General features: G+C 41.9%; 1 protein-coding gene and 1 pseudogene across 1 annotated transcript in view; one reads left to right on the top strand and one right to left on the bottom strand.

The window, feature by feature from the left end:
- LOC126000719 (TPR and ankyrin repeat-containing protein 1-like) overlaps positions 1-24858 on the top strand; it is a gene marked incomplete at both ends in the record, with an annotated part of 56209 nt that extends 31351 nt beyond the window's left edge. Inside the window, 9 exon segments of the mRNA XM_049767859.1 lie at positions 4667-4921; positions 6766-6933; positions 7814-8448; positions 8450-10697; positions 14607-14806; positions 15062-15199; positions 20511-20654; positions 22311-22467; positions 24770-24858. Coding sequence (XP_049623816.1) covers positions 4667-4921; positions 6766-6933; positions 7814-8448; positions 8450-10697; positions 14607-14806; positions 15062-15199; positions 20511-20654; positions 22311-22467; positions 24770-24858 — 4034 coding nt within the window.
- Positions 11234-11333, bottom strand: LOC126000721 (uncharacterized; annotated as a pseudogene).
- Positions 24859-26609: the final 1751 nt, after the last annotated feature.

Here is a 26609-nt window from a genome sequence, read left to right as displayed (position 1 = left end):
AATTTCTTACAGGTGGTTATCCAGTTGTTCCAAAACTATTTTTTGAACTGTCTTTGTTTCATTTTACATTCTTGACTCATTTGTCAAACACTAGTTGACCATATATTTGGGGATATATCACTGGATATTTTATTCTGACTCATTGGTCTGAGACTCTTTTTCCAGTATAATGCTATTTTGATCACTATGGCTTAATAGTAAAGCTTCAGGTTAGGTAAAGAAATGCCACCCAGTATCTTGTTTTTCAATATGGATTTGGCTAATCTAGGTCTTTTGTGGTTCCACAGAAATTTATAATTGATTGTTCTGTCTTTAAAAAATGATATCTGAGGGGCAGGAGAGATATCATGGAGGTAAGGCGTTTGCCTTTCATGCAGAAGATCATTGGTTCAAATCCCGGCATCCCGTATAGGTCCCCTGAGTCTGCCAGGGGCGATTTCTGAGAGTGGAGCCAGGAATAACTCTGAGCGCTGCCAGGTGTGACCAAAAATATGATATCTGAATTTGGATAGGGATTGCATTGAATCTATATAGTAGTTTAGGTAAGATAGTCATTTGTATGATGCTGTTTCTTCCTACTCATGAGCATGGGATGCTCTTCCAATTCCTTAGGTCCTCTTCAATTTCTTTCTGAAATGTTTTGAAGTATTCATGGTATAAATGTTTTACCTCTCTTGTTTGGTTGATTCCTAAGTTCTTGATATTTTTAGATCTATTTTAAATGGAATGGACTCCTTTATCTCTTTCTCTTCTACTTTGTTATTTGCATAGAGGAATGCTACTGTCTTTTGTGTATTGACTTGGTAGCCAGTCACTTTGCTGTATTGGTTTATTGTTTCTAGGAGCTTTTCTGTGGACTCAGCATTTTTGACGTATATCATCATATCATCTGCAAATAGAGATAGTTGACTTCCTCTTTCCTTACTAGGATTCCTTTGATTCCTTTCTCTTGTCTGATTGTTATTGCTAGGACTTCTAAAACTATGTTGAATAGGAGTGGATACAGTGGACAGCTAGATCTAGTGCCTGACCTTAGTGGGGAAATGCTTTCAGTTTTTCATTGTTAAGGATAATATTGGCTGTGGGCTTTTTATAAATAGCTGTGACTATCTTGAGGAAGGTTCCTTTCAACCCTATTTTGCTGAGCGTTTTCATCATGAATGGGTATTGGATTTTGTCAAATGCCTCCTCTGCATTGATTGATATGATCATACAGCTTTTGTCATTCTTTTTGTTGGTGTGATGTATGATGTTGATTGATTTGCATATGTTGAACCATCCTTGTATCCTTGAGATGAAACCCACATAGTCATGGTGTATAATCTTTTTGATGTGTTGATGGATTCAGTTTGCTAGAAATTAGCTGGGGCCTTTGTGGCCCCAAACCAAAAAAGAATTGTAGGACCCAGAGAGATAGCACAGCGGCTTTTGCCTTGTAAGCAGCCGATCCAGGACCAAAGGTGGTTGGTTCAAATCCCGGTGTCCCATATGGTCCCCCGTGCCTGCCAGGATCTATTTCTGAGCAGACAGCCAGGGTAACCCCTGAGCACCACTGGGTGTGGCCCAAAAACCAAAAAAAAATTTTTTATTTTGTACATGAATCTTATTGTAATGAACATCATGTCTTCCTTATCATTAATAAAACTTTTTCATTGGGGCCCGGAGAGATAGCACAATGGTGTTTGCCTTGCAAGCAGCTGATCCAGGACCAAAGGTGGTTGGTTCGAATCCCGGTGTCCCATATGGTCCCCCGTGTCTGCCAGGAGCTATTTCTGAGCAGACAGCCAGGAGTAACCCCTGAGCACCACTGGGTGTGGCCCAAAAACCAATAAAATAAAATAAAATAATAAAATAAAATAAAATAAAATGTATATTTTCTAATACATTTTGGAGTTTATATTGAACGGGTAAAATCTACAAATGTAAATTTTAGTAAGGAGAGTATTAATAAAATTTAAATAATGAAAATATTAAAAATGAAATATTTTTATTTAATTTTTATTGTGGTCACAGTGAATTACAAATCTTTCACAGTAATATTTAAGGCACCTAGTGATAATGAATGAGGGGCATTCCTACCATCAATGTTGTCCTCCCTCCATCCCTATTCCCAGCATGCATCCCACATTTCCCTCCTTTACCCCAGGTAAAGCTAGAGCAACTGTTCCCCCTTGTAGAGCTTGTTGTAGATTGGGTAGTGATTCTGTTGTTGCTGACTTTGGATTTGGTATTCAAGTCTGGTCACTTTTTATTTCTATCAAATGAACATACAACTGTCTGGTCTTGTTTTTAATGGAAGGTCTGGTTTGATTCTTATGTCCTTTCCTTTGTACTTGAGGGTTTTTTTCCTCCCTTATTGCTTTGAAAAATTCATCTCTCAGGGTTTTTTTTTTTTTGCCATTTGGATTACTATATGTCTTGGTGTTAGTCCATTAGGGTCTATTTTATTTGAAATTCTTTTTTTTTATTTTTTTATTTTTTATTTTTTTTATTTGAAACTCTTTTGCCTCTTTTGTACCTGGATTTGTACAGGTGTCTCTTTACAAAGATTGGGAAAATTCTCTGCTATTATTTCCCTCACTACTTCTTTCCTTTCCCCCTTTTCCACACCTTCTGGTATTCCTATAAGTCGTAGATTATTTCTTTTGTCCTTGTTCATTATGTACCTTACATTTTAGTCCAATGTTTTGTCTCTCATATTTTTTATTGACTTCCTTGTTGTCGCTGGCTTGCATTTTGTCTTCAAGTTCATCCATGCAATTCTCTATGTATGTAATTCTATGCAGTGGTCCTCAAACTATGGCCTGTGGGTCACATATTGTATTTGTATCTGTTTTGTTTCTTCATTGAAAAATAAGATATATGCAGTGCGCATAAGAATTTGTTCATAAGTTTTGTTATTACTATAGTCAGACCCTCCAATGGTCTGAGGGACAGTGAACTGGCCCCCTGTTTAAAAAGTTTGAGGACCCCTCTATTATGCCTTGCTAGCATGTTTTTTTAGTTCTCTTAGTTCCATTTGTATGGACTCTCTCATCTTTGATAGAGTTTTTCTTGAGTTGCATAAATTGTTTGTCTATGGATTTCTTTGGTTAGTGATTCTTTGAATTCCATTGCTAAGACATTAAATGATGTCTCATCTATAAATTTTGTGCATTTTGGAGGACTTGGGAACCTGCTAGGATTTCTCTCTATATCTGTTGGTGTCTTCCTTATTTCCCCATTGATCTTTGCATAGGGTGGTTGGGATGCTGGAGTTTCAGAATTTTTTTTAGTGTTTTTTTTCTGTTTAATTGTATAGGAGGTGGTTGGTGGTAGATATGTTTTAAGGGTTTATTCTAGGTACACAAGGTCACCCAAGTATGGTAGAGATATTGCAGTTTAGGTTATTGGGTTTTCCCATTGGCTTTGGGCCTATATATTTTCTAAGGGTAAAATAGTTGGGCCTAGTCTGCCTAGGATTGTCTGGTAGAGCCAGAAATGTCTGCCGGGTTTGGGAGAGTGGGATTATGGCCAAAATGCATACATGCAGATCCCACTGAATTCTGATCAGGAGGCTAGCTCCTGACCTCCATTGGTGGCTTCTTAAAGGAAGGAGGGACCGTTTACATGCGTTTCAATTTAAAATCCCATTTTTCTCCTTCTCAGTCACACCAAAAAATAGGGTCTGCCAAATTGGGATGATGAGTGCTTATTGGCAGTCATGCCCAGTTTACCTTAGCCATAGGGGAAGGGACTCCTTATCAGCAAGCACTGGCTTCTCAGAGGGGGGCAAAAAATTATTTTTTAGTCTAAGTATATGCCAACTCCTTTGTGAAATAGACTAATATTTTATCAGACATTCATATTTTACTTGCATCCTATGTTTTTATTTGTTCAATATATGCCAAGCTACTTAGTGAAGATCTATTTAAATACAATAGAATTTTCCCCTTAATATATATCAGCAGTGGGACTGGAGAGATAGCCTGGAGGTAGGGCGTTTGCCTTTCATGTAGAAGGATAATGGTTCAAATTCTCACATCTCATATGGTCCCTTGAGCCTGCCAGGAGCGATTTCTGAGCAGAGAGCCAGAAGAAACCACTGAGCACTGCTGGGTGTGACCCTCCCACCCCCCAAAAAAAGATATATAAGCAGTATTAACTGGGATAGTTATTACTCTGTTTGCAGAGATTAGGTATAAGAATAGATTATGTATAAAATTAATAATTGAAATTAACCATATTTTTCTCCTGACCATATGCTTCCTGATACTATCTCCCTGCATTTTAATGTCCTCTAAGAGGTTATAAAACATTTAAATTAGGCATCTTTTTCTTTTTTTAATTGTGATTTAAGCCTAAACATTCACAAAACTACTAATAACAGAATCTTAGGCTTTTGCCCTTTTTGATTCAGTAGAATTCTCTCACTGTGTTATTCTTTCAGAGGACTCAGTCAGATTCTGTTCTTCCAAGCCTAACTGTACTCTCCTTAGGGTATTTCTACTAGACCCAAGTAATTTACACTGACTTCCATGAGTCAAAGTAATTAAGTACTTTCTTCACTTTTCATGCGTAGACCTACTCTTCAATAATCAACTGTGACTTATGTATATTTGTGTTGGGTTGTGCAAGAAAAGTGGACATTTTTTCACTGTGCGGTGTATTCTTTTGTTTTGGAAAGAAATTCCTCCTGATCTGATTTGTGACATTAATTATGACTGTGCCAACGCCTTCATCAAGTTCTTACTAGAAAGACAGAAGTGGCCAGAAGTGCTTCTTCTGCTGACCCGCAAAGTGAGTGGGGAGCCCCCCTTTGGAAACTGTGTCCTCAGAGACTGCTGCTTCTCAGACCTCGACCTCTGCTCTGTCATTCCACAACTCAGCACCTGGGACCAGCGAAGGACCTTTCTCCTGGGCTGCCTGATTGATGGAGGAGGTAAGAACCAGGCTGGCTTCCTGGAGAGCTGTCCAAGGTTCTGGGCTCTCTGCCTGCTATTTTGTCCCTCATTTGCTCACAGAGACTCCTTTTATTCCTGCCTTTTCCCCTTGTCCTCTGTCATGTTTCAAACCTGTGATGGAAGTTGTGTGCCCCTGTAAGAACTCTGCAGTGTAGGGGTCCTCTTTACTCTCTTGGGTGAGAAGATGCCTGTAGATGGAAGGAAGGTCCTTACCTTTGGGTCATTTTCTGCTGGCTGTGGAACATTTCCCCTCATGCAGCACTATAGTGTTCTCTTCCAATCAGTAAATGGGAATTTTGTTTTTAAAGAAATAGCCAATAATCGGTGGGTGGAAACATCTGCCACAGTAATCAGCACACTCACACTTGGCTGACTGTGTGTCTGGAGTGCATAGATGTCTTGCTGGATTGGGTTTTATTATTATACTTGAGAAACACCAACCTCCGTCCTCATTCCCACCCCCTAATGCCTCTACTGACTCTGCAGCCTTGGGTGTGCTGTTTATGCTTGTAGCTCCTTATTTTGGAAATGAGGATGCTTCAGAGTCATTCTTTCTTGGGGGTGATTTGGATATTAAATGAGTTTGTTTAGATAGTATCTTTGGAAGAGCTCTTTGCCTATGTGGTTTACTGCAGCTTTGCAATTAAGAGGAAATGCCTTTCTGAGGAGGGTAGCATTGGGCCTCAGCTCTAAGTGCCACACAAAGTTTTTAGGCATTGGTCCTCTGCATGGCTTGTGGGAACTAGTTGGACTATCTTCTCTTCTTTTTTTCTTCTTTATTCTTTCTTTGTTTTGTTTTTTGGGGGGACCACACCCGGTGATGCTCAGGAGTTTCTCCTGGCTGTACACTCAGAAATCGCTCTGGCTTGGGGGACCATATGGGATGATGGGGAACACTGGGGGATCCAACTGCAGTCCATCTTAGATCAGATGGGTGCAGGGCAAACACCTTACTGCGGCACCGCCACTCCGACCCCTATCTTATCTTCTTTATTTCTTTAAGCTCACTCCTTTCATGGACAGTTACTAGCTCTGCATGGCACTATGGCGTAATGTACTTCTTGGTTTTGTTTCTTCATTCAACATTTACTGAGATTTTCCTTGGGATAAAGTGCTAGGGACTAAGTATAGAGGAGAATGCTGGAGGTGACATAGGGATATACAAAGAGCATAGAGCCCTTTGTAAGTTTTGGGGAGCAGGAACTTTGTACATTAGTACTATAGAGGTTAACACTATTTTAACTGTGATGCCTAAACTATAATGCATTTTTAAAAAATATTCAGAAAGGAAGAGAGGCACATGAATGCACACTGTGGGTGGGGGCACAGTGCAGAGGACTGCAGATGGATGGTGAGTGGAAGCTAGGGATCCTGCAGGAAAGACAGCATTACTTAGTATCAGCTCAGAGGAAGGTGAGGGGGGGAAGAGAGAAGCCAGGCATGGTGGCAATGGAGAGTCACACGGGGCATTCTCTGTTTCAAAGTTCACAGAGCATCCTGGCTGCTAACTCTGGATTCCCTGCCTGGAATAAGAATCACGCTTTTACCTGTTGGCTGCTCTGTCCACAATCCAAAGCTCTTTGTAGGAAGTGGTCTGTGGTCATGTGGGTGCACAGGAAGGGAAACTACAGAAGTGGCAGAGGCCTATTCCAGAGACAGAGTGTTTGAAGGAATAGGACCAGGATGATGGCAGTGGGAGGGGCCTGTTCTTACCTTGAAATAAGTGGTAGACGAGCCCCTGATACTAGGAGGCCCCAGTGAACCTTGTCTTGGGCTGTAGCTTCCAGGTCTTACAGCTGCCATTTTTCTTTACCCCTTTTAGCCTTACCCGAGGGTCTCCAAGAAAGGCCTCTCTCCGTGTGCCTCCAACATGAGGACTTTGAGTTGGCTTTTGTTCTGCTGAGCAGGGGTGCAGATCCATGCTGTATCTCTCTCATGGAAGGTGACACACCTCTGCATGCAGCACTTCACATTTTTTTAGACATCCAAGGTGAGCTATTTGTTTCCCACCACCATGGGGTGGCTGGCTGGGAGAATTGATGCTGTGCCTTTTGAGAAAATCATCTTGGAAAAAGAGGGTGGTAAGCTCAATTCAGATCCAGGCCTCTGTGTATCCCCTGACCTCTTCCCTGCAGCTTGATAGGGAGAAGTAACTGACACTGTGAATTGGGTGGGTGGGGGGGTCAAGAGATCCTTAAGTTTAAGAGTTGGTGATCCATAATGGACAAATACGATCATCTTGTTTATACCATTTTCAAGGTTGCTGACATGAAGCATCTTACTAGACTATTAAAGGTGGCTTCAGGCTTCTCGCCCTTGGCATGGTTGACATTTATCTACATTATTATTAAACAGTATTATTGTAATTTTCCAGTTCTGTGATTTTTTGATGTGTTTTGCAGTATCCTTACTGCCACCTATTGCTTAATGCTATAGCCCTTTTCTACAACAATCAGAACATTGATTGTTGAACATTGATTGGTGTTATTATTATTATTATTATTTTATTTTGGTCACACCTGGAGACACTCAAGGATTACTCCTGATTCTGTGCTCAGAAGTTGCTCAGTATGGGATGCTGTGATTCAAACCAGGGTCCGTCCTGGGTTGGCTGAGTGCAAGGCCTTACCACTGTGCTATCGCTCCAGCCCTCAACATTGATTGTTTTAAACATTGCTAATACCCCAAGAGAAGCAAATAACCTCCAACTGAAAAATCAATGCTACTTAACAAATATAGAATAGTTGGGGGAAGTGGCAGAGGGGGAGGGTTCTAAGATGTCCCAAGCTGGTGTCCCTCTCAAAATCAGGGGTTTAATCTCTGTTCCTGAGAAGAGCAACCACACATAGGCTTTTGTTTGTGTTTTTCAGTTAACATCGGCTTTAACTTCCTCAGCCACCTATTAAATCTATTCTGGTACAACCCCATTGAATTTTACTACCTTAATCCCAATGTCCAAGATAGCAATGGGAACACTCTGATGCACATCCTCTTCCAGAAGGGGAAGACGAAGCACACTAAGAAGCTGATAGAGCTACTAGCAAGGTTTGACATTAACTTCAACCTGACAAACAGAGAAGGTAAAGATGCACGCCACCGGATCAAGAAGAACGATTCTTTGCTCTTGACTTGGAACAAAGCAGTGATGGAGAACAGGCGGAAGGTCCGGCAGGACCGTGTTGCTCAGCCCCCGGGAAGGTTCTTGAGAGCTACCACCCCTGGACACATATCACAATTCAAATCCCAGGACATATTCAAGTCACTTCCATGCATGGCCACATCCCAGCCTGAAAAGGCTGAAGTCCCAGTCAGCATGGAGAGCCTGCCTGAAGCCCAGGAGGCTGGAGACACTGGCTCCTGCTCTGTGAAAGATCGCCTTGTGCAGGACATCATAGTTTTGATTCAACAGGTTGAATGGGAAATGTCCCTGCCAGAGGACTGTTTTCAAACTTCCAAGTGTCTCAAGGCAGATGCAGGCACAGAAGTAAAGAGAAACAAGCTCCAGAAAAACCCTGGTGTCTGAGGACTCAAACAGTAGTGAAGATGACCCCACTGTTCTCAAGACAGTGGGAGGCTTTGGCCAGATATGTTCTGGAGTCTCTCAGCTCCTTCCTGCTTATCTCCCAGGGAGGGAAGGCAATGAGGACCAGGACAACTGGAGTGCACAAGACATTGAGTCCTGTCTCCAGGACTTCGAAAACATGACATGGGAGATTGAGTGCACCTCTGAAATGCTCAATAAGCTGTCCAGCAAGGTCATGACAAAGGTTATCAAGAAGAAGGTTATCCTGATTATACAGCAGCTGGGGAATGGTGAGTGGACTCAGAGCCTGCACAAGCGGCTAAAACACCTCAAGGGAAGCATCCAGCTCTTTGAGGCTAAGCTAGACAAAGGAGCCCGGATGCTGTGGGAGCTGGCCATTGACTTCTCTCCATGTTGCAGTGAGAACCCAGAGAAGATCTTTGCCACAGAACGAAGTATTCCATCTATGGAAAAGTCAGGACGAGTCTACACAGAAATCATTCGGATCTGGGACATTGTGCTGGATCACTGCAAATTGTCAGATTCCATTAAAGCCATCTGCAGTGCCTATGACCGGGGCTTTTCTTGTATCTTGCGAAAGAAGCTGAAGGGCATCAACAAAGGCCAGGTGTAGGCTAATAAGAAAATCCAGAAACGGATCCCTCGCTGCTATGTGGAGGACATGGAGGCAGAGAGGAGAATAGAGCACATGGATTCTGAATACTTCCCTCCAGCCAGTTCAGTGGAGACAGAATATAACATCATGAAGTTCCACAGCTTCAGCACCAACATGGCATTCAACATCCTCAACGACATGAAGGCCACAGTGGAGTATCCCTTCCGTGTGGGTGAGCTGGAGTATGCTGTCATCGACCTCAACCCCAGGCCACTAGAGCCCATAATCCTCATTGGCCGAAGTGGCACTGGGAAGACAACATGCTGCCTCTATAGACTGTGGAAGAAATTCCATGTATACTGGGAGAAAGCTGAGCAGGCAGGAAGTCCACTGCTGACCAAACCAATCTTGTCAAAGAGAAAGTCAGAAGTGGAAGCCAGAAGGGAAGGTCCAGGTACAGAGGAAGAGGAAGAGGATGAAGAAGAGGAAGGCTCCATTGAAGTGGAAATATCAGACAGCATAGATGAAGAACAGGAGAGTGAAGCCAGGGCAGAGGAGAGTAGAGGGGAGCAGACAGGGCACAGCCAAGAGGCGGAAGTATGTGCTGACCAGCTACCCCAACAGCTGGAGCATTTGCATCAAATCTTTGTGACTAAGAATCATGTCTTGTGCCAGGAGGTGCAGAGGAGTTTCACTGAACTTTGCAAATCTACCAAGGCCACTAGTCACTATAAACCCTTAGAACCCAACACCTACAAACTCCAGGATCTACGGGATGAGAACTTTCCTCTGTTTGTCACCTCAAAGCAGCTGCTGCTCCTCCTGGATGCTTCTCTGCCCAATCCTTTCTTCCTGAGGAATGAAGATGGAAGCCTGAAAAGAACTATTGTTGGGTGGTCCACCCAGGATGAACTGATCATTCCCAGTTGGCAGGAGGATGAAGAAGAGGTTGAGATGGATGGGGACTATGGGGAAGAGGACAAAGCCACAGAATCACGTGCCAGTGAGAGTGACCCCCGAGTGTATGTGACATTTGAGGTGTTTACCAATGAAATATGGCCCAAAATGATCAGAGGAAAAACCTCCTATAACCCCGCACTCATCTGGAAAGAAATAAAATCTTTTCTGAAGGGGTCTTATGAAGCCCTCAGTTCTCCCAAAGGAAGTCTCACAGAGGAAGCATATAAGAAATTAGGACGGAAACGGTCCCCCAGTTTTAAAGAAGACTGGAGCAAGATCTATAGTCTCTTCTGCCTCTATCAACAGATACGATCTCAGAAAGGCTATTTTGATGAAGAAGATGTTCTGTACAATCTGTCCTGGAGGCTGTCCAAGCTCAAGGTGCTCCCGTGGTCCATCCATGAGCTGTATGGTGATGAGATTCAGGACTTCACCCAGGCTGAGCTGGCACTGCTGATGAAATGTATCAATGACCCAAATGCCATGTTCCTTACTGGGGACACAGCTCAGAGTATTATGCAGGGTGTGGCCTTCCGCTTCAGCGACTTGTGCTCTCTGTTTCACTATGCCAGCAGGAACACCACTGACAAGCAGTGTTCTGTCTGGAAGCCCAAGAAGATCCACCAGCTATACCAGAATTACAGGTCTCACTCAGGTATGTCTCGGCTTTCTTGGCCCACTACCCTCTTGGGGAAGCAATGGGACAGATGCCTTGGGAGTTGGCTGTGCTGAAGCCTAGCTTTACAGAACCTTTGCAGTAAGATTCTCACTATTCTCACTATTCATTCTTAGGTTGATCATTCAAACAATGGATGGTCTTTAAAATAATCACCTTTTAAGGGTTTGCCATTACAGGCAAATATATTTAGAGAATGTCTAAAGTGAAATTTTGGTAAAACGCTTTGGAAGCACCTCTATATGTAAGAGTTGCACACCAGTCAACAAGTCTTCAATCCTAAACAGCCTCGTCAGGACAAACAGACTGGTCTGAGAGGTGGTAGGACATTCTGTTCACTCAGGTGCTTTCGCTTTGAACTTCAGTTGTACCCCATCTGTGTGAGATGTACTACGCTATGAAGTTTCTTCCTGGTATCTGTGCCTACTCCGCACAGCTCTACAATGCAGGCATCACCCCATGGGACAAAAGGGCAGAGTGAGGTATAGAGGGATTAAATATCACCACCTAGTGCTGAAAATTTGCATATGGTCCTAGAGTGCTCCTTGCACAGAGGCCATGCTAATCTTCTCTGTAGCATTCCAAGTTTAGTATATGTGCTGCCGAAGCGAGCACTCCTAGAGTCATTCTGCGCTGATTGTCCACAAGCATTGGAGACTTATTTTACACATTTAGAGATTTTTTTATTTTTTAGAGGATGACCTAATGTTGCTTAGGATATCCAGGAACCCTTCCTAGCAATTATTTATTGGTGGTTCAATGCAATGACCCTGGGGTTTTGGGTGCCTTGCCAGTGCTGGGGAGCTTTAGAGCCACACCCAGTGATCCTGGTGGACCTCCCTGGTCATACCTGGTGGTACTCATGATCTTCCAGGCCTGCACCCATCAGAGTTTGAGCGATCAAACTGGGATTGAGTGCATGCAAGACCCCGATGCTATCTCTTCTGCCCCCTAGAAACTTCCTTTAGTGAAACCATGCCAGACAAACAAGAAGAAGGGGTCTTCATCCTGGTTTCATGTTTTCTTTGCTTTTTTTGAGTCATACCTAGCAGTGCTTAAAACTTACTCTTGACTTTCAATTCAGAGATCACACCTGGAAAGATTTGGGTTTGAACTCCATGAAGGTCTGGGGAGTCAAATTGGTAGTGATTCTGTGCAAAACATATTCTCTATCCACTTTTTTTTTGGGGGGGGGTTTGGCCACAGCCAGCAATGCTCAGGGATTACTCCTGGCTATCTGCTCAGAAATAGCTCCTGGCAGGCACGGGGGACCCTATGGGACACCGGGATTCCTGGGTCAGCTGCTTGCAAGGCAAACGCCGCTGTGCTATCTCTCCGGCCCTCTATCCACTTTCTATCTAGTCTCTTTATGTTATGTTTTGAGATTCCCTTAGATTTTAGGGAGAAATATAGAGGAGAGAGAGAGAGAGAGAGTAGAGAGAGCGAGTGTGTGTTCATGCATTTGTCTTGCATGGCACTAACTCTGTTATGTTTTCTGTCACTGCATTTAGTTCTCTACCTCCAGAAATTATCTCTGAACACTGTAGGGTGACCCAAAACCACTCTCATGTCCCAAAAGAGTCATTCAGGTTGGTAAATGGAGCTTTTGCATTTCTTTCATTTTGCTTTTTTTGGGGGGTATGTCACTTTTGGCAGTGCACAGAGGTAACTCCTGGCTCTGCACTCAGGAATCACTTCTGTAGTGCTTGAGGGACTGTATGGACTGCTAGGGATTGAACCCATGTTGGCCATGAGCAAGGCTATCTGTATAATTGTTCCTGCCCACCCCCTTTTTGGAGGGGGTTAGCTCTTGCATTTCTATCTGCTGTTAGATTTCTGCTTATGGATTTTACTCAGTTTGTTTTCTGTTTCTATTGAATGGATACTGTTGTGAATGTATAGTTATTATTTGATGTTTTTCTTTTATGATGTGATACTTTAATACAATCAAACAATGGCTAGATGGACTAACCTCATAGATTTCTTTGAATGGAAGGAAGAGTTGAGTGAATTGAGTGTTGCTCTTGTTGAATGAGAATAGATTATAGAGACATTAGAAAATACATGAGATTTGGGGGGGAAATTACGATACACAACTAAACTAACATTTGTTTCACTTCCTCTGGCATTTGTCACTATGCAGGAAATATTTATCACATATAAATTTATTATGTAGTAAATATATGCCATGTTAACTGAGAGGATTCCTCTGTTTTGTTCTATTTTTAAAAATTGAGATTCACATAGCATAATATTTATCTGTTTGGAACATGCATTTTGGCTAGGTTTAATATAGTCACAAGGTGTGTAGCTATTACCTTTTATCTGATTCCAAAACATTTTCATTTACCCCAGAAAGAAACTTAATAGTTATTAGCAGTCATTCCTCATTCTCTGCTCCTATCACCCCCACTTTCTAGAACCATTCATCTACTTTTCAGTTCTTACAGGTGTGCCTATTCTGAAATTGTCATATAAATTGAATCACACAATATGTTGGGCTTGGCATTTAGCATAATGTTACCCAGACTCATTTATATTGTATCAATACTTCATATTTGTATTTTTTTAAATGTGGCTTATCTAATTCCTTAGAAGGGCATTAAGTGGATTCCAGTTTTTCATTGAAGTGAACTCTCCTGAGCCTCTTAATTAATTACATATCTGATGTAATTAATTACATCTGGATGAGATTAATTAATGAATGTACACCTCTGATGCTAGTTCTTGATGGGATGGGATCCACAACACAGGTGATGTACTGAGATTCAATTACTTTCAACTGTGCTCATTTTTTTACATTATATACATTGACTACTATCAATATTAGATAGTAAAAAATTTTCTTTCTTACTTGGCATGCCATAGGTAGACATACATGCCCATTTCATGCTGTTGTACCAGAAATATAGTTTTCCATCAGGTGTGGACAGATGACTTCTGAGACACTGGAGAGACCCAGGATGATCCAGTCATTTCAAATTCTGCTACTTGGAGGGGTTTACCAACCCAAATCTTCAAGTTGTTATTTGTTAAGGCATGTTTGCCAGGTCTATCACAGTAGGAAGTTGTAAGGATAGAGTAAGATGATTTTTGTGAAAGTACTGGCAGACAGTGGTATTTGATTAGCATCACTGCATCTCAATTTGATCTCACTGTCTCTTTGACAAGAGGTGTTATCTGAGGGAAAGCTCTGTGAAGATTCCTTTTTTTCATCTAACATTTCTCCCCTTGGCCCTCCGCCCTCCCCATAGTTCTCTGTTAGGTGGGGATAAACTGAGTGGAAAAGATGGTAAAGGCCTTGTTTGCTGCCTCTCGCTAGCAGCCAGCTCTGCTGTTTCTGTGGTCTGAGCAGCAATCAGAGGGCCAGGAAGACTCTTACTTCCTTATCATATAGGCACAAAACCCTTCTAGTGGTTTTTCTAAGAGCCTTGATGGTTTCCATTAGACTCTTCTTTGGAACTAAGGACTCACAAAATGTTTGTGCACAGAAACATCTCTCCCTGTCTTCATCCACCCAGAGCAATATGGCTTGAGCCAAAAAGTTCATCAAATGGATATTAGATGGTTTGCAATTAAATAATAGTATATTATATATAATATATTATCAGAGCCCAATCTGCTTCTCAGGAAAGAAACAAAACAAAAAATAGTGTGCAGCCTCTGATGTATTTTTTTGTTTGTGTTTTTGTGGGGTCACACCCGTTTGACACTCAGGGGTTACTCCTGGGTATGCGCTCAGAAATCACTCCTGGCTTGGAGAGACCATATGGGACACTGGGGGATCAGACTGCTGTCTTTCCTAGGCTAGCACTTGCAAGGCAGGCACCTTACCTCTAGCACCACAACTCTGGCACTGCCTCTGGTGCATTTTTTGTTTAATCCCAGGAATCCTAAATCTGGCCTCTGGAGTGGTGGACTTGCTTCAGTTCTACTTCCCGGAGTCTTTTGATCGCCTTCCTAGGGATTCTGGCCTCTTTGATGGTCCCAGACCCACAGTGCTGGAGTCTTGTAGTGTAAGTGACTTAGCAATTTTACTCCGAGGGAACAAGAGGAAAACGCAGCCCATTGAATTTGGAGCCCATCAGGTGAGTATTATGGGAATGTTGTTGAGAAATAAGGTAGAATTCAATAATCGCCTTGTCTCTAGTTTGTGGGTTCCAGAGACAGGCAAGTTAAGAAATTGTTACGAACACATGTCCACCAGCTTGGCAGATCAATTCTTTTTCTCTCTTGAATGTATTAGCAGCCACCACAGAAATAAAATGAACTTTCCTAAATTTCTGTAAAATTTGATGTTTTCTTTCAAACCTTTTCTTATTTTATACCTTTTCTTCACTCAGGTAATCCTTGTAGCTAATGAAACTGCAAAGGAGAAAATTCCAGAAGAGCTTGGATTGGCACTTGTGCTAACAGTTTATGAAGCAAAAGGCTTAGAATTTGATGATGTCCTTCTTTACAACTTTTTCACTGATTCTGAGGTATGTCATACTGAATTCTTTTGCACACAATGCACATCTATTTCTAAATTTCCCTTCCCATTCATGATGGAAAATTTGAAGGTTAGAAGAGTTTTCCAAAGATGCCTGTTTCTGTCCTGGAGCATCATCCATTGAATGTGGATAGAGTTGTGACAGTGATTGTGAATTGTTTCACAATGTCATAGGCTGGTTTTCACCATGTCTTTCCCAGCTCTCTCACAGGTATCCTCTTCTAAATGCCTGGTGCCCAGGTGCCAGTTTCTAGCTTTTCTCTAGCTGCCTAATTGTTGACTCCTGAGGATTCTTGAGTTAGCTGTCCTGGAAGGACAGAAGGGTGGAAGGCAAGGTCAGTTCATAGAAAGAGACAACTCTGAGAAGATGACCAAAGTGTGGTCCTGTCCATTGGATCAGGTGACTCAGGGGACAAGAACAGCCACCGTTCCTGGAGATCCCTTTGGCATGGCTTTGACACCTGTGTAGATTTTGACAGTGAAAGAGTCCCTGACTGACCCCTCAGTAACCTCTGTGCCAGCTCACTGCTTTGACTTGGCTCCTGTGTCTACAATGCGAGTAGATCTACCAACTCTGGCTAATGGTCTTGGTTTTCTAGCCACAAACTTCACTTTACCTTGTCCTTTGTCAGGGCCTCAGGTTGGCTCATGGCTTTACTAGATCACCTCTGGGGATTTAGCTGGCTGTGTCCTGATTCCAAGTGCACCTTCCCACAGCCTACAATGCTATTTGCCATATTCCACTTAGAAGCACCATTATCTTTGACAACTGAAAATGCCCCAGAACTCACAGTTTCAAGGACTTCTTAGATTTTCCTGCACTTCTTAAAAAAAAGTCATGTTTTCTTTGACAGGACCTACCACTAAAATTGCTTTGGGTGCTTTAAGGTCACTCACTTCATCATTCACCAACCTGCTGAGGTTGCATGTTTGTTTGCTCCCTGTGCCCTCATTCTAGAAATAAAGCTTAGGATCATGAAATTAAGGCCATTGCTCATAGTCATAGTAGAAGTGGCAGAGTCATAAGATAAAGTCACTTCCTTTAAGTTCTAATATTCGTTTAAATTTTATAATCTTTCCACCTTATGTGCTGCCATTTAAAGACCTGCATTCAGATTGGCTTCTCAAAACTTTCATGATGAGGAAACCATTGCTGAAACTTAAATCTGTTCCTTTCCACCGACTTTTGCTAAAGCAGACACACTCATTAGTCCTGGGGCTAATTTAAATCTTGGGGGACTAACTATTTTTTTCATAATAGAACCATTGATCATGATTAGATTGAGACTTCCCAAAGAGGAAGGGGTAAGACTCCATCATTCTACTTTTCTAGGTCCCAGTTGTTTATTTGTATACCAGTGAGAAGTGCAAGGGGCTCTGGAATCTATGGTATAGCCTGTCAACTATTTATGGGGAAAAAAGGCTACTCTGTCACTCTGTTACTCTGTTTATATAGAGGTCAGGCTTTACCTACCGTTTTGTCTTGCTAGTATGATATGCCATTCCCTCCACTATGATAGTTCCAGTAGGAGAAGCCTGCAGATTTAGATGCTTTTTTTTTATTCCCTGTATTGCCTGAAGTGCTGCTGTCTTCTTGCTGCTAACACACATGCTCCTCAGAGACTGCCTTGTAAGTAAATCATTTTTCCTGTGTTTGCTTTAGTCACGTCAACAGGGTCATCCTGTGCCCTGTGAACTGCTCTTGCTTTTCACTTAGCAGTTTTCTTACTTTTTTTGTTTGTTTGTTTTGGGGCCATACCTGGTAACACTCCTCAGGGGTTACTACTGCCTCTGTGCTCAGTCTCTGGCAGGCTCGGGGACCAAGTGGGATATCAGAAATTGAACCTGGGTCTGTTCCAGGTTTGCCACATGCATGGCAACCGTCCTACCGCTGTGGTATCTCTCCAGCCCCCACTCAACATTTTTCAATTCTTCTTGCAACCTTGTCCTCCAGAGCCCTTGGCAGATGTGGTTTTCAGGACAACCTCTTGACCATAGGCACAGGGACTCCTCAGCAAACAGGTCAGTTGTAAGAACCAGAGGATAGTCATAACTCAGCCCTGAGGCCCTTTTATTTATCTTCTCACTAGTTCAGGGGTTAATGACTCACCTTTCTTAGAACTGGTGATATGTTTCAGTGTTGGACATTAAATAATTATTATGACTTAGCGTGGTGCTGACCCTGGTGCTGTAATCTGTGCTAATTGAACCATGTTTCAAGTATGAGCCACCAGTAGTATACACTGACATCATCATCTCTGTTTTTAGACAGTGTTGAACACATTTAACCTGATATTTACATAGTTTAAGTTAAGGATTTTCTTTACATTTTTTTTAATTTGAGGGGCAGAGCAATAGCACAGCAGTAGGGTGTTTCCCTTGCATGCAGTGGACCAGGGATGGACCTGGGTTTATTCCCCAGCATCCCATATGGCCCCCTGAGTTTTCCAAGAGTGATTTCTGAGTGTAGAGCCAGGAGTAACCCCTGAGTGCCGCGGGGTGTGGCCCAAACACCAAAAAATTTTTTTGAATTGAATCACCATACGATGCAATTTAAAAGTTGTTGACGGTTGAGTTTCAGTCATACTATATTCTAACACCTGTCCTTTCACCAGTGTTCATTTCCTGCCACCAATTGTTAAGAAGTTTTTAAAGGAGGAAATGAGCTTAATTTTTTTAATTATCATCTTGAAAAAGGTGTATTGTTTAGTGACAGGTAGCACCAGGCCAGGAGATGTGAAATTTTGGTGGAGTTCTAGATTTTAAAAAAATGTCTACAATATTAACATGTCAGCTTCCCCTCAGGTGCACACACCCTGTCTGATAGATACAGAGCCCTGTATACTGTCAGTTTTTGTGTTATCTGAAAGCTAATAATAACTTTCCTGTTTGTAGATGGTTGGAAGATAAAACATGAAAATAAATACTTAGCTGTTACATAAAAGTCAAAATTTTAGTCTAAAATAATTTGGAACTCAGAGCGTGACTTTGGTTCACTTGCACTACAACAGAATATTAAGTTGTTATGAGAGGTTATATGGCCCACAAAGCCAAAAATATTTACTACTTGACCTTTCAAGGGCAAAAATCTTTCAGTCCCTGGACTATGTAGGCTCTGGAACTTTGGGACTCGGATTTGAGTAAAGGAAAAAAAATGGTTAAAATATTAACTGTATATTAGGCATTATAGTAAACATTTGGCACTGATTATCTTCTTTTATTTTCCCAACAAACATGGAGAATTTTATTATATCCATTTTAGAAAGAGGGAAAGCAAAACCACAAAAAAGAAAGCCAATTTTTTTTCTTGTATTGGGAGAACTGAATTAAGAGTTTGCTGGATCTAATACCAGTCCTAGTTATATACTCTAGGTCCACAAAAAGACAATACAATAATGCCCTCTGCACTCCTATGTTCATAGCACACTATGTAAAATAGCCAGAATCTGGAAACAACCCAGATGCCCAACAACAGATGAATGGCTAAAGAAACTGTGGTACATCTATATAATGGAGCTATCTATGCAGCTATTAGAAAAAACAAAGTTATAAAATTTGCTTGTACATGGATGGATTTGGAGACTGTTACGTTGAATGAAATAAGTCAGAGGGAGAGAGATAAGCACAGAATAGTCTTACTCATATGTGGGACTTAAGGGGGGAAAAGACAGTATAATAATAGCACCCAGAGACAATAGAGAGAGGGCTGGAAGGACCAGAGGACCAGCCCATGATAAGAAGCTTATCACAAAGAGTGGTAAATGCAGTTCGAGAAATAACTACACTTAAACTAACAGCTACCGTGACAACGTGACAATGATAGAGAGAAATACAAAGCCTGTCTCAAGGACAAGCAGGGAATGGGGGAGGAGGAAAACGGATATAGTGGTGGTGGGAAAGTTGCACTGGTGAAGGGGGTGTATGCATTTTATGGCTGAAAACCGATTAAGAACATGTTTGTAACCATGTGCTTAAATAAATAAATAAACAATTTATTAAAATAAATAAAATTATAAAACTAAAATAAACAGAAAAGGGGCTGGAGTGGTGGCCCAATCTGTTGAGCATTTGCCTTGCAGGTGCTAATCTAGTACTGACTTAGATTTGATCCTCGGGCATTCCATATGGTCCCACAAGCCAGGCGCGATTTCTGAGCATATAGCCTAGACTATCCCCTTAGGGTCGTCAGGTGTGGCCGAAAAACAAAAATATAAAAACGAAACAAAAAACAAACAAACAAAATAAAGAGTTTGCTAGATCTGACCTAGAGTCTCTGCTTCATTACTTCTGAAGCTGTCCTCTGGCCATTTGAATAAATTAATTAGAAAAATTTAGCCACATGAGGCTGAAGAAATAATACAGTGGGTAGAGCAATGACCTTGCACACAACTGGCCCAGCTTCAGTTCTTAGCATCACATGTGATCCTCCCGGTACTGCCAAGAGTGACACCTGAGCACAGAACCAGGAGTAAACCCATAACACTACCAGGTGTAGCCCCCAAAACAAGAAATATTGCCACATGTCTCTTTTCAGCTATTATCCTAAATGGAATCTCTTACAGAATAGGGTCAGATTAACTTTGGTCCTCTCTGTATTGTTTGTTAAAATTCGAATTTCAAAATAAAGAATGTTTTAAACAGCTAAGCCTTCTCCCCTCACAAATAGGCACATATGCCTGGCTTCCTGGCAGAGTCCTAGATCCTGTTATTTTTAATAAAATATTTATTTAAGCACCATAATTATAAGCATGATTGTAGTTGGGTTTCAGTCATAAACAAACATCCCTCTTCACCAGTGCAACATTCCCACCACCGATGCCCCGGATTCCCTCCTCCCCCTGTATTCGAGACTGGCATTCTACTTTTCTCATTCATTTGCTTTGTCATGCTAGCTGTTAGTGTAGTTTATTTCCCTAACAGCATTCACCACTCCTTGTGGTGAGCTTCATATTGTGAGCCAGTTCTTCTGGCCCTTCACTCTACTGTCTCTGGGATTATTACATTAATGTCTTTACTTTTTTTTTTAAAACCCACAGATGAGTGAGACTAGTCTGTGTCTCTCTTCCTCCCTCTGACTTATTTCACTCAGCATAATAGATTCCATGTACATCCATGTATAGGAAAATGTCATGACTTCATCTCTCCTGATGGCTGCATAATATTCCATTGTAACTTGAGTCTCTCCCTTTCCCACACTCAAAGACCATCGAATTGCCCTTTCTTCATAGCTGGGAGTGAAGTCCTGGTCCTGGGCTTATCACAGTACGTTCTATTGATCTTAATTCGTCATTGTTGTTCAGGCTTACAAAGAATGGAAGATTATTTCTTCATTTACACCTTCATCATTAGATTTTCAAGAAAACCAGCCACTGATTGAAGTGTCCCTGGAAAAGCCCAGCTCCTCCCAGGGCCGAACTCTTGCGGTGAATCCAGAAATGTACAAGGTGATTTTTCTGCCCTTGGACGTTGTACTTACCTGATGGGGAACCTATAAACAAATTGAGAATATGAGATTAAAGATGGAACATTGGGGTTGGAGAAATAGGTGTCCAGAGATGTCCTCTGAGCAGTGCTATACTCACTGCTATACTCACTCGTGAGCACAGAGCCGAGAATAACCCCAGAGCACTGCAAGGTAGGGCCCTCCCTCAAAAACAAAACAAATAAAAAGAGCCTTGCACCTGGAGTGGAGAATGGAAAAGAGAGGAGCAGAGGTATCATTGTTAACAAATTCTTATCTCTCAGCAGGTGTATTCATGGGCTAGATAGCTCTTTCTGAAAGGGGGGACTGGTTGTGGGAGGGAAAGAAGGTGGTAGCTCTTCCGAAATTTGACTTTGGGGCCATTAGTAGGGTGTTTGTCTTGTACAAGGACTATCCTGGACAGACCCTGGTTCGTTTCTCAGCATCCCATATGGTTCCCTGAGCCTGCCAGGAGTGATTTCTGAGCTCAGAGCAGGAGTAACCCCTGAGCACTGCTGGTTGTGGTCCCAACACCCTGCCTAAAAAGAAATTTGACTTTCTTCATGTGAGAACTCCAGGACTCTAGTTAGTGGAGACTGATGCTGGTAATTTTGCTTACCAGATCTAACTAGGAGTTTCCCAGCTTTCAGGTGACAGCTCCTAGATACAGAGGGAGGCCAAAGTCAAGAAGTTTTGTGGTGTTCCCAACTGAGGGAGGCTTGAGGGGACTTCTTGTGAAGGAGAATGAGAACATCACAGAAAATTGAAACAAGCCTAAACAAAATCTTTGGGAGAAACCGCTGTTCTAGTTTTCTGACTCATACAAAGAAAACAACAAATAAGTAGCAAATAGCAGTTATGAGACTATTTCTGTAAAATGCCCAGAAGGCTCTGCATAAATAGAAGCTAAATCACCACCAAGCTGTGCATGCATTTTGGGTAGCCATAAAACCCTCATCGTTTTAACATTTGCATTTATTAAGGAGTTCCTCTTTCTTTCTGAGTCATGTCCCCTTTATGTCCACAATCTTAAGTCAAGGGGTATCTCATGAGTAATTTAATATTAGGAGAAAATTAAAAGAAAAAAATAAAATTGGTCTCATTTAAAAATAATAGTTTAAATAATTAAAAATAATAAATTGCTGTAGTTTTTGAAGGTGTAAACCACTGGGGTGAAGTGAGTGATGGGACTTGAGACTTCTTTGTCCTGTCTTTGTAGCTTCCCATCAGCAATTACTTCAGAATATAAAAAATTATGGAGTTGGAGAGAGTTCAACAGGCTAAGTGCAGGTTTTGCATGTAAGAGGACCAGGTTTATTTGCGAGTACCGCATGGACCCCTAAGCTTGCCACCAAAAACCACTCTGATTATAGAGCTAGGAGTAGCCCCCAAGTACTTCTGCATGTGGCTCCCTCTGCAAATACAGAATTATAGTAAATTTAAGGATTATCGTGTACAAACGCTATGCTATCTTTGTAGAACCTTGTTTTTCTGTAGTGAACACAGGGAGCGTCAGTGTCCTGCCCTGGGCTCTGCCATCCTTCTTTCAAACACACTCTAATTCTCCAGAACCATAGTACGCTCACTCTATAGTTTTAAAGAAAAGGTTCATTATCTTTGTCCATAATTTTGTCTGTAGCTCCTTAATGGAAAACTGAAACAGCTGTACACAGCCATCACGAGGGCTCGGGTAAACCTCTGGATCTTTGATGAAAACCTGGAAAAACGAGCTCCCGCTTTCATGTATTTTACTAGAAGAAATTTTGTCCAAGTCGTGAAGACAGATGAAAATAAAGGTAAGCTGTCATGTCCATATTCTGTCAAGTTTCATTTTTTGAAATAGAAATACAGAAGTGTATAAAGCTTATTCTGTGCTCAGATGTTCTTATTGTCAAATGTAGAGAATATAATTTTAGGAAAGGGCCTCTTTTCCACATTCCTCTGAGAAATGAGAGTTCGTATTTATTGCCAGGGTCAGTGGGCGAGTATGTTCATGATGAGATTGGGAGAGTTAACTCCTTTAGGGAGTTAACAAGCTGACTTGTTCTTTAAAAGTAAGGATTGGAATATCATCTCACACCAGAGATTGGCACATATCAAAGATAACCAAAACAACCAATGCTGGTTTGGATGTGAGGAGAAAGGGACTCTTTTTCTGGTGGTGGGAATGTTAGTTGCTCTAGAACTTTTAGAAAACAAAATGGACATTCCTCAAAAACCTAGAAATTGAGCTTTTATTTGACCTTGCAATACTACTCCTGAAAATGTACTTCAGAGGTCCCAAAATATAATGCAGAAAAGGCATCTGCATCTATATTTATTGTAGTAGCAGTACTCACAGTATCCAGAATCTGGAAATAACCCAAGTGTCCAAGAACAGGTAAGTGGATAAAGAAACTATGGTACATATAATATACAATGGAATATTATAGAGCTACTAGGAAAAGTGAAGTCATGAATTTGTTTATACATGGATATACATGGAAAGTATAATGTTATGTTACATGAGTCTGGGGGAGAGGGAAGACAATGACTATACTCATATATGATATATGGAAGAAACACAGAATAACAATAATGTCAATGACAATAGAAATGATGGGGGAAGTATGCTTAGGACAGAGAATAGAGAAAGAACAGTAATAATTGGAAATGATCACTCTGGAGAAGAACTGGGTACTTAAAGGTCATGAAGTATATGCAGTAATATTATTCAAACCATGGTGCCTAAATGGCAAAAAAAGGGCAGAGAGAGAATGAGAGAGAAAAAAGAGAGAAGTGTCTTTTAAAGGCAGGCTAGCTGGAGGTGAGATGGGAGACTGGAGGGTAACTAGGGAAACCGATGGCAGAAAATGAACACTACTGAAGAGGCGGAGTTTGAAACATTGTACGACTAAAACTCAACTATCAACAACTTTTTAACTCATGTCTCTTGGAAATTTAATTATTTTTTAATTTGAAAATAAAACTAATTGGAAAAAAGAAAACTACAGGAACTTGAGCGGAAGAGTAGTATAGCAGGTAAGGTGCTTGCTTTACATGAGGTCAACCCAGGTTAATTCCTGCCCTGAGCTCTGTCAGGAGTGATTCCTGAGTGCAGACCCAGGAGTAACCCTCGAGCTGCCAGGTGTGTTCCCCCCCAAAAATAATACATAAAAATAAAAGTGAGAACCATGTGCATGGGTTAGAGGGCATATGTCCTCAAATAAGATTCACTGTTTTGAGCTTTTGGAGGCCCACGGGCAATATAAAGAATGTGTTCTCTTTTTGCCACAGTCTTTCTGCTTCCAGAAGTCTGTCCTGGAGGTAGTCTTTTTTTGTTTGTTTGTTTGTTTGTTTTTGGGTCACACCCGGTGGTGCTCAGAGGTTACTCCTGGCTGTCTGCTCAGAAATAGCTCCTGGCAGGCACGGGGGACCCAACCACCTTTGGTCCTGGATCGGCTGCTTGCAAGGCAAACACCGCTGTGCTCTCTCTCCGGGCCCCCTAGAGGTAGTCTTATATAGATTCTCATGGTTTGATATATATAAGCACATATATATGACAGCCTTATTTGTAATGAAAAGAAAGAAAAATTACAGTTGAAGCCAAACTTTGTATCTATGATACAATAGTTCACAGAATTGCAACATGGTTTTGGGTCCCTAGTTGCACCAGGTTTTAAGGTGTGCAGAGAGCAGCATGGGGAGGGGTCAGGAGCTGCAGGCATGACTGTGTTTTTGTGTCTGCTAAACAAAACTGACACATGGGCAGGAGTGATAGTACTTTGCTTAGGGTGCTTGCTTTGCATGTGGCTGACCTGAGTTTGATTGTTGGCATCCCATTTGTCCTTCAACCTGCCAGGAGTAATCCCTGAGCTTGGAAGCAGGAATAAGCTCTGAGCACTGGGGCTGGGTATGGCCCCAAAATGAAAGAAAAAGAGAGAAAGGAAAAAGAAAAGGAAGGGAGGGAAGTGAGAGGGAGGGAGGGAGAAATTCTTGAGGAGAGGTGGGTCAGGGATTCAACACACGTATTTCCATGGGCAACTCCATAAAAACAGTAGCTTTGAGTGAGTGAACAAGCACCAAGTCAAGAAACCCACATTTCTTTTTTCATTTTAGACTTTGATGATAGCATGTTTGTTAAGATCTCAACTCCTGAAGAGTGGATTGCTCAAGGTGAATATTATGCTAAACACCAGTACTGGAAGGTAAGGAAGCAACCAGGCCATCCATCAATCAGGGCAACTGCAAGAGCTCACAGATCAGAGGGTGGTATGTTTGTGCCACTTCAGTATGCTAGGTAATCCCATGGCTCAGTCCTGCTGCTTCCCTGTATATGTTTGATAGTTCCATTAGAGCCAAACACCAGCATGTGCTGATGGGAAAATGGAGGGTTATTGTCTCTACCCGACCAAGGAATGCCTTTATTCTGTTCCCCTTCTGTGCTATATTGTTTTGGGTGGGGAGAGGGGAGCATACCTGACAGTGCTCAAGGGTGAATCTTGGCTCTGTGCTTAGGAGTCACTCCTGATGCTCAGGGGGCCTAATGGGATTCCAAGGATAGAACCTGGGTTGGCTACATGCAAGGCAAATGCCCTACCTACAATACTATCTCACCAGCTCCTGTGCTGTATGTTTAAAGGGATTTTTATTTTTTCCAATCATACTGCATTTTAGCCTGGTGGCAGGCTTCCCAGAGGTGTTTGGGGGGCTTGGAGCCAGTCCTGATGGTATTCAATACAATAGTGTCCATCTGATTGTTCAGTGGGGCCTGATACACAACTGCTTAGAAAGGGAAGTTATAGGGGTCATGGCATCACATTTTAAAACAGTACAGATTGGTTCTCTGATTTGTATTCAGTTTGATATGACATAGACTCCACACCCATCTGAGCCTGGTGAATGTGGGATAAGGTTTCTCACTAGATAGAGCTGATCTATTTCTAGACAGAAAGTACATTAGTGAATTTAAGGAAAATGTGTCTCTGCAAATCTCAGAATTTTGAAACCAGTATGAAGGGTCCCTTTGCCAACAGACAGTATCTCTTCATATCCTAGTCAGCTACCAAGTGTGTGTCTACCAGGTTGTGTTGGCTTATATAGCTCCATCAATATGGCATTGACACCACCCTGTAAAATGGTGGAGTTGGTGGTTTTATATAGAAGTCTAGTCTTTAGGTTGATTCTGCTGTTCAACATGGGACCAATCTTAGCCCATGGCTTCCTGGTGCCATCTTCAGCTTGTCAGAGAGGCCCCTTGAAAGCTGAATAATTACTATAGGAGTACCATGCACTCCATGTCCCTTAGCGGCATCCCAAGCAGGAGTGAAAGCACTTTTCAGAGGTCTTATCCCCAGAGGATGCCTCCTTATATTTCTTGGTTAATATTGTCACGTGCCTATGTTTGATGGCAAGGAATTCTAAGAGAGCAATCTCAAGTGGTACTTTCAGTCCTTCTTGGGAAATAGATCCTGCTGTCGGGCAAGGCAGGAAGGAAAATTACCAGGGATCCTAACCTGGCTATTCTGCCCCTAGGAGTAAACTCAGCTGCCAGTCAGCAAGCTTGTCTGCTTCTGGGGCTTGGCTGATTCTTGGATCTTGTGATGGGAGTTCTGAATCACCTGCCTTTTATTCTCTAACAGGTCTGCTGTGACTTGCTCCTATGAGCCTGAGCAGGTTCATCAGTGATGGAAGCACACAGGTCTCATGAGTTCTGGTTTTAGTGTTGGCCCACTATCTCTTCTACAGAAGTTCATTGACCAACACAAGTAACAGCTCAGAGCTAAAGGCAGGAGAAGCACTTTTGATGGGAGAGGTTGCAGAATTTCACTTTAACTTACACATGCACACATTTGCAAACACACACAGACACAAAAATGCAACTTTTTGTTGTTCTTAGAAGGATACATCCAGTGTTGCTTTGGACTTAAGATTATTATTGGTGGTAGTCACGGTAGCA

The sequence above is a fragment of the Suncus etruscus genome, unplaced genomic scaffold (assembly GCF_024139225.1).
Source record: "Suncus etruscus isolate mSunEtr1 unplaced genomic scaffold, mSunEtr1.pri.cur scaffold_89_ctg1, whole genome shotgun sequence".
Taxonomy (NCBI): domain Eukaryota; kingdom Metazoa; phylum Chordata; class Mammalia; order Eulipotyphla; family Soricidae; genus Suncus; species Suncus etruscus.
Note: the sequence above shows the minus strand (reverse complement) of the source record. Positions and strands in the feature narration are given on the sequence as shown.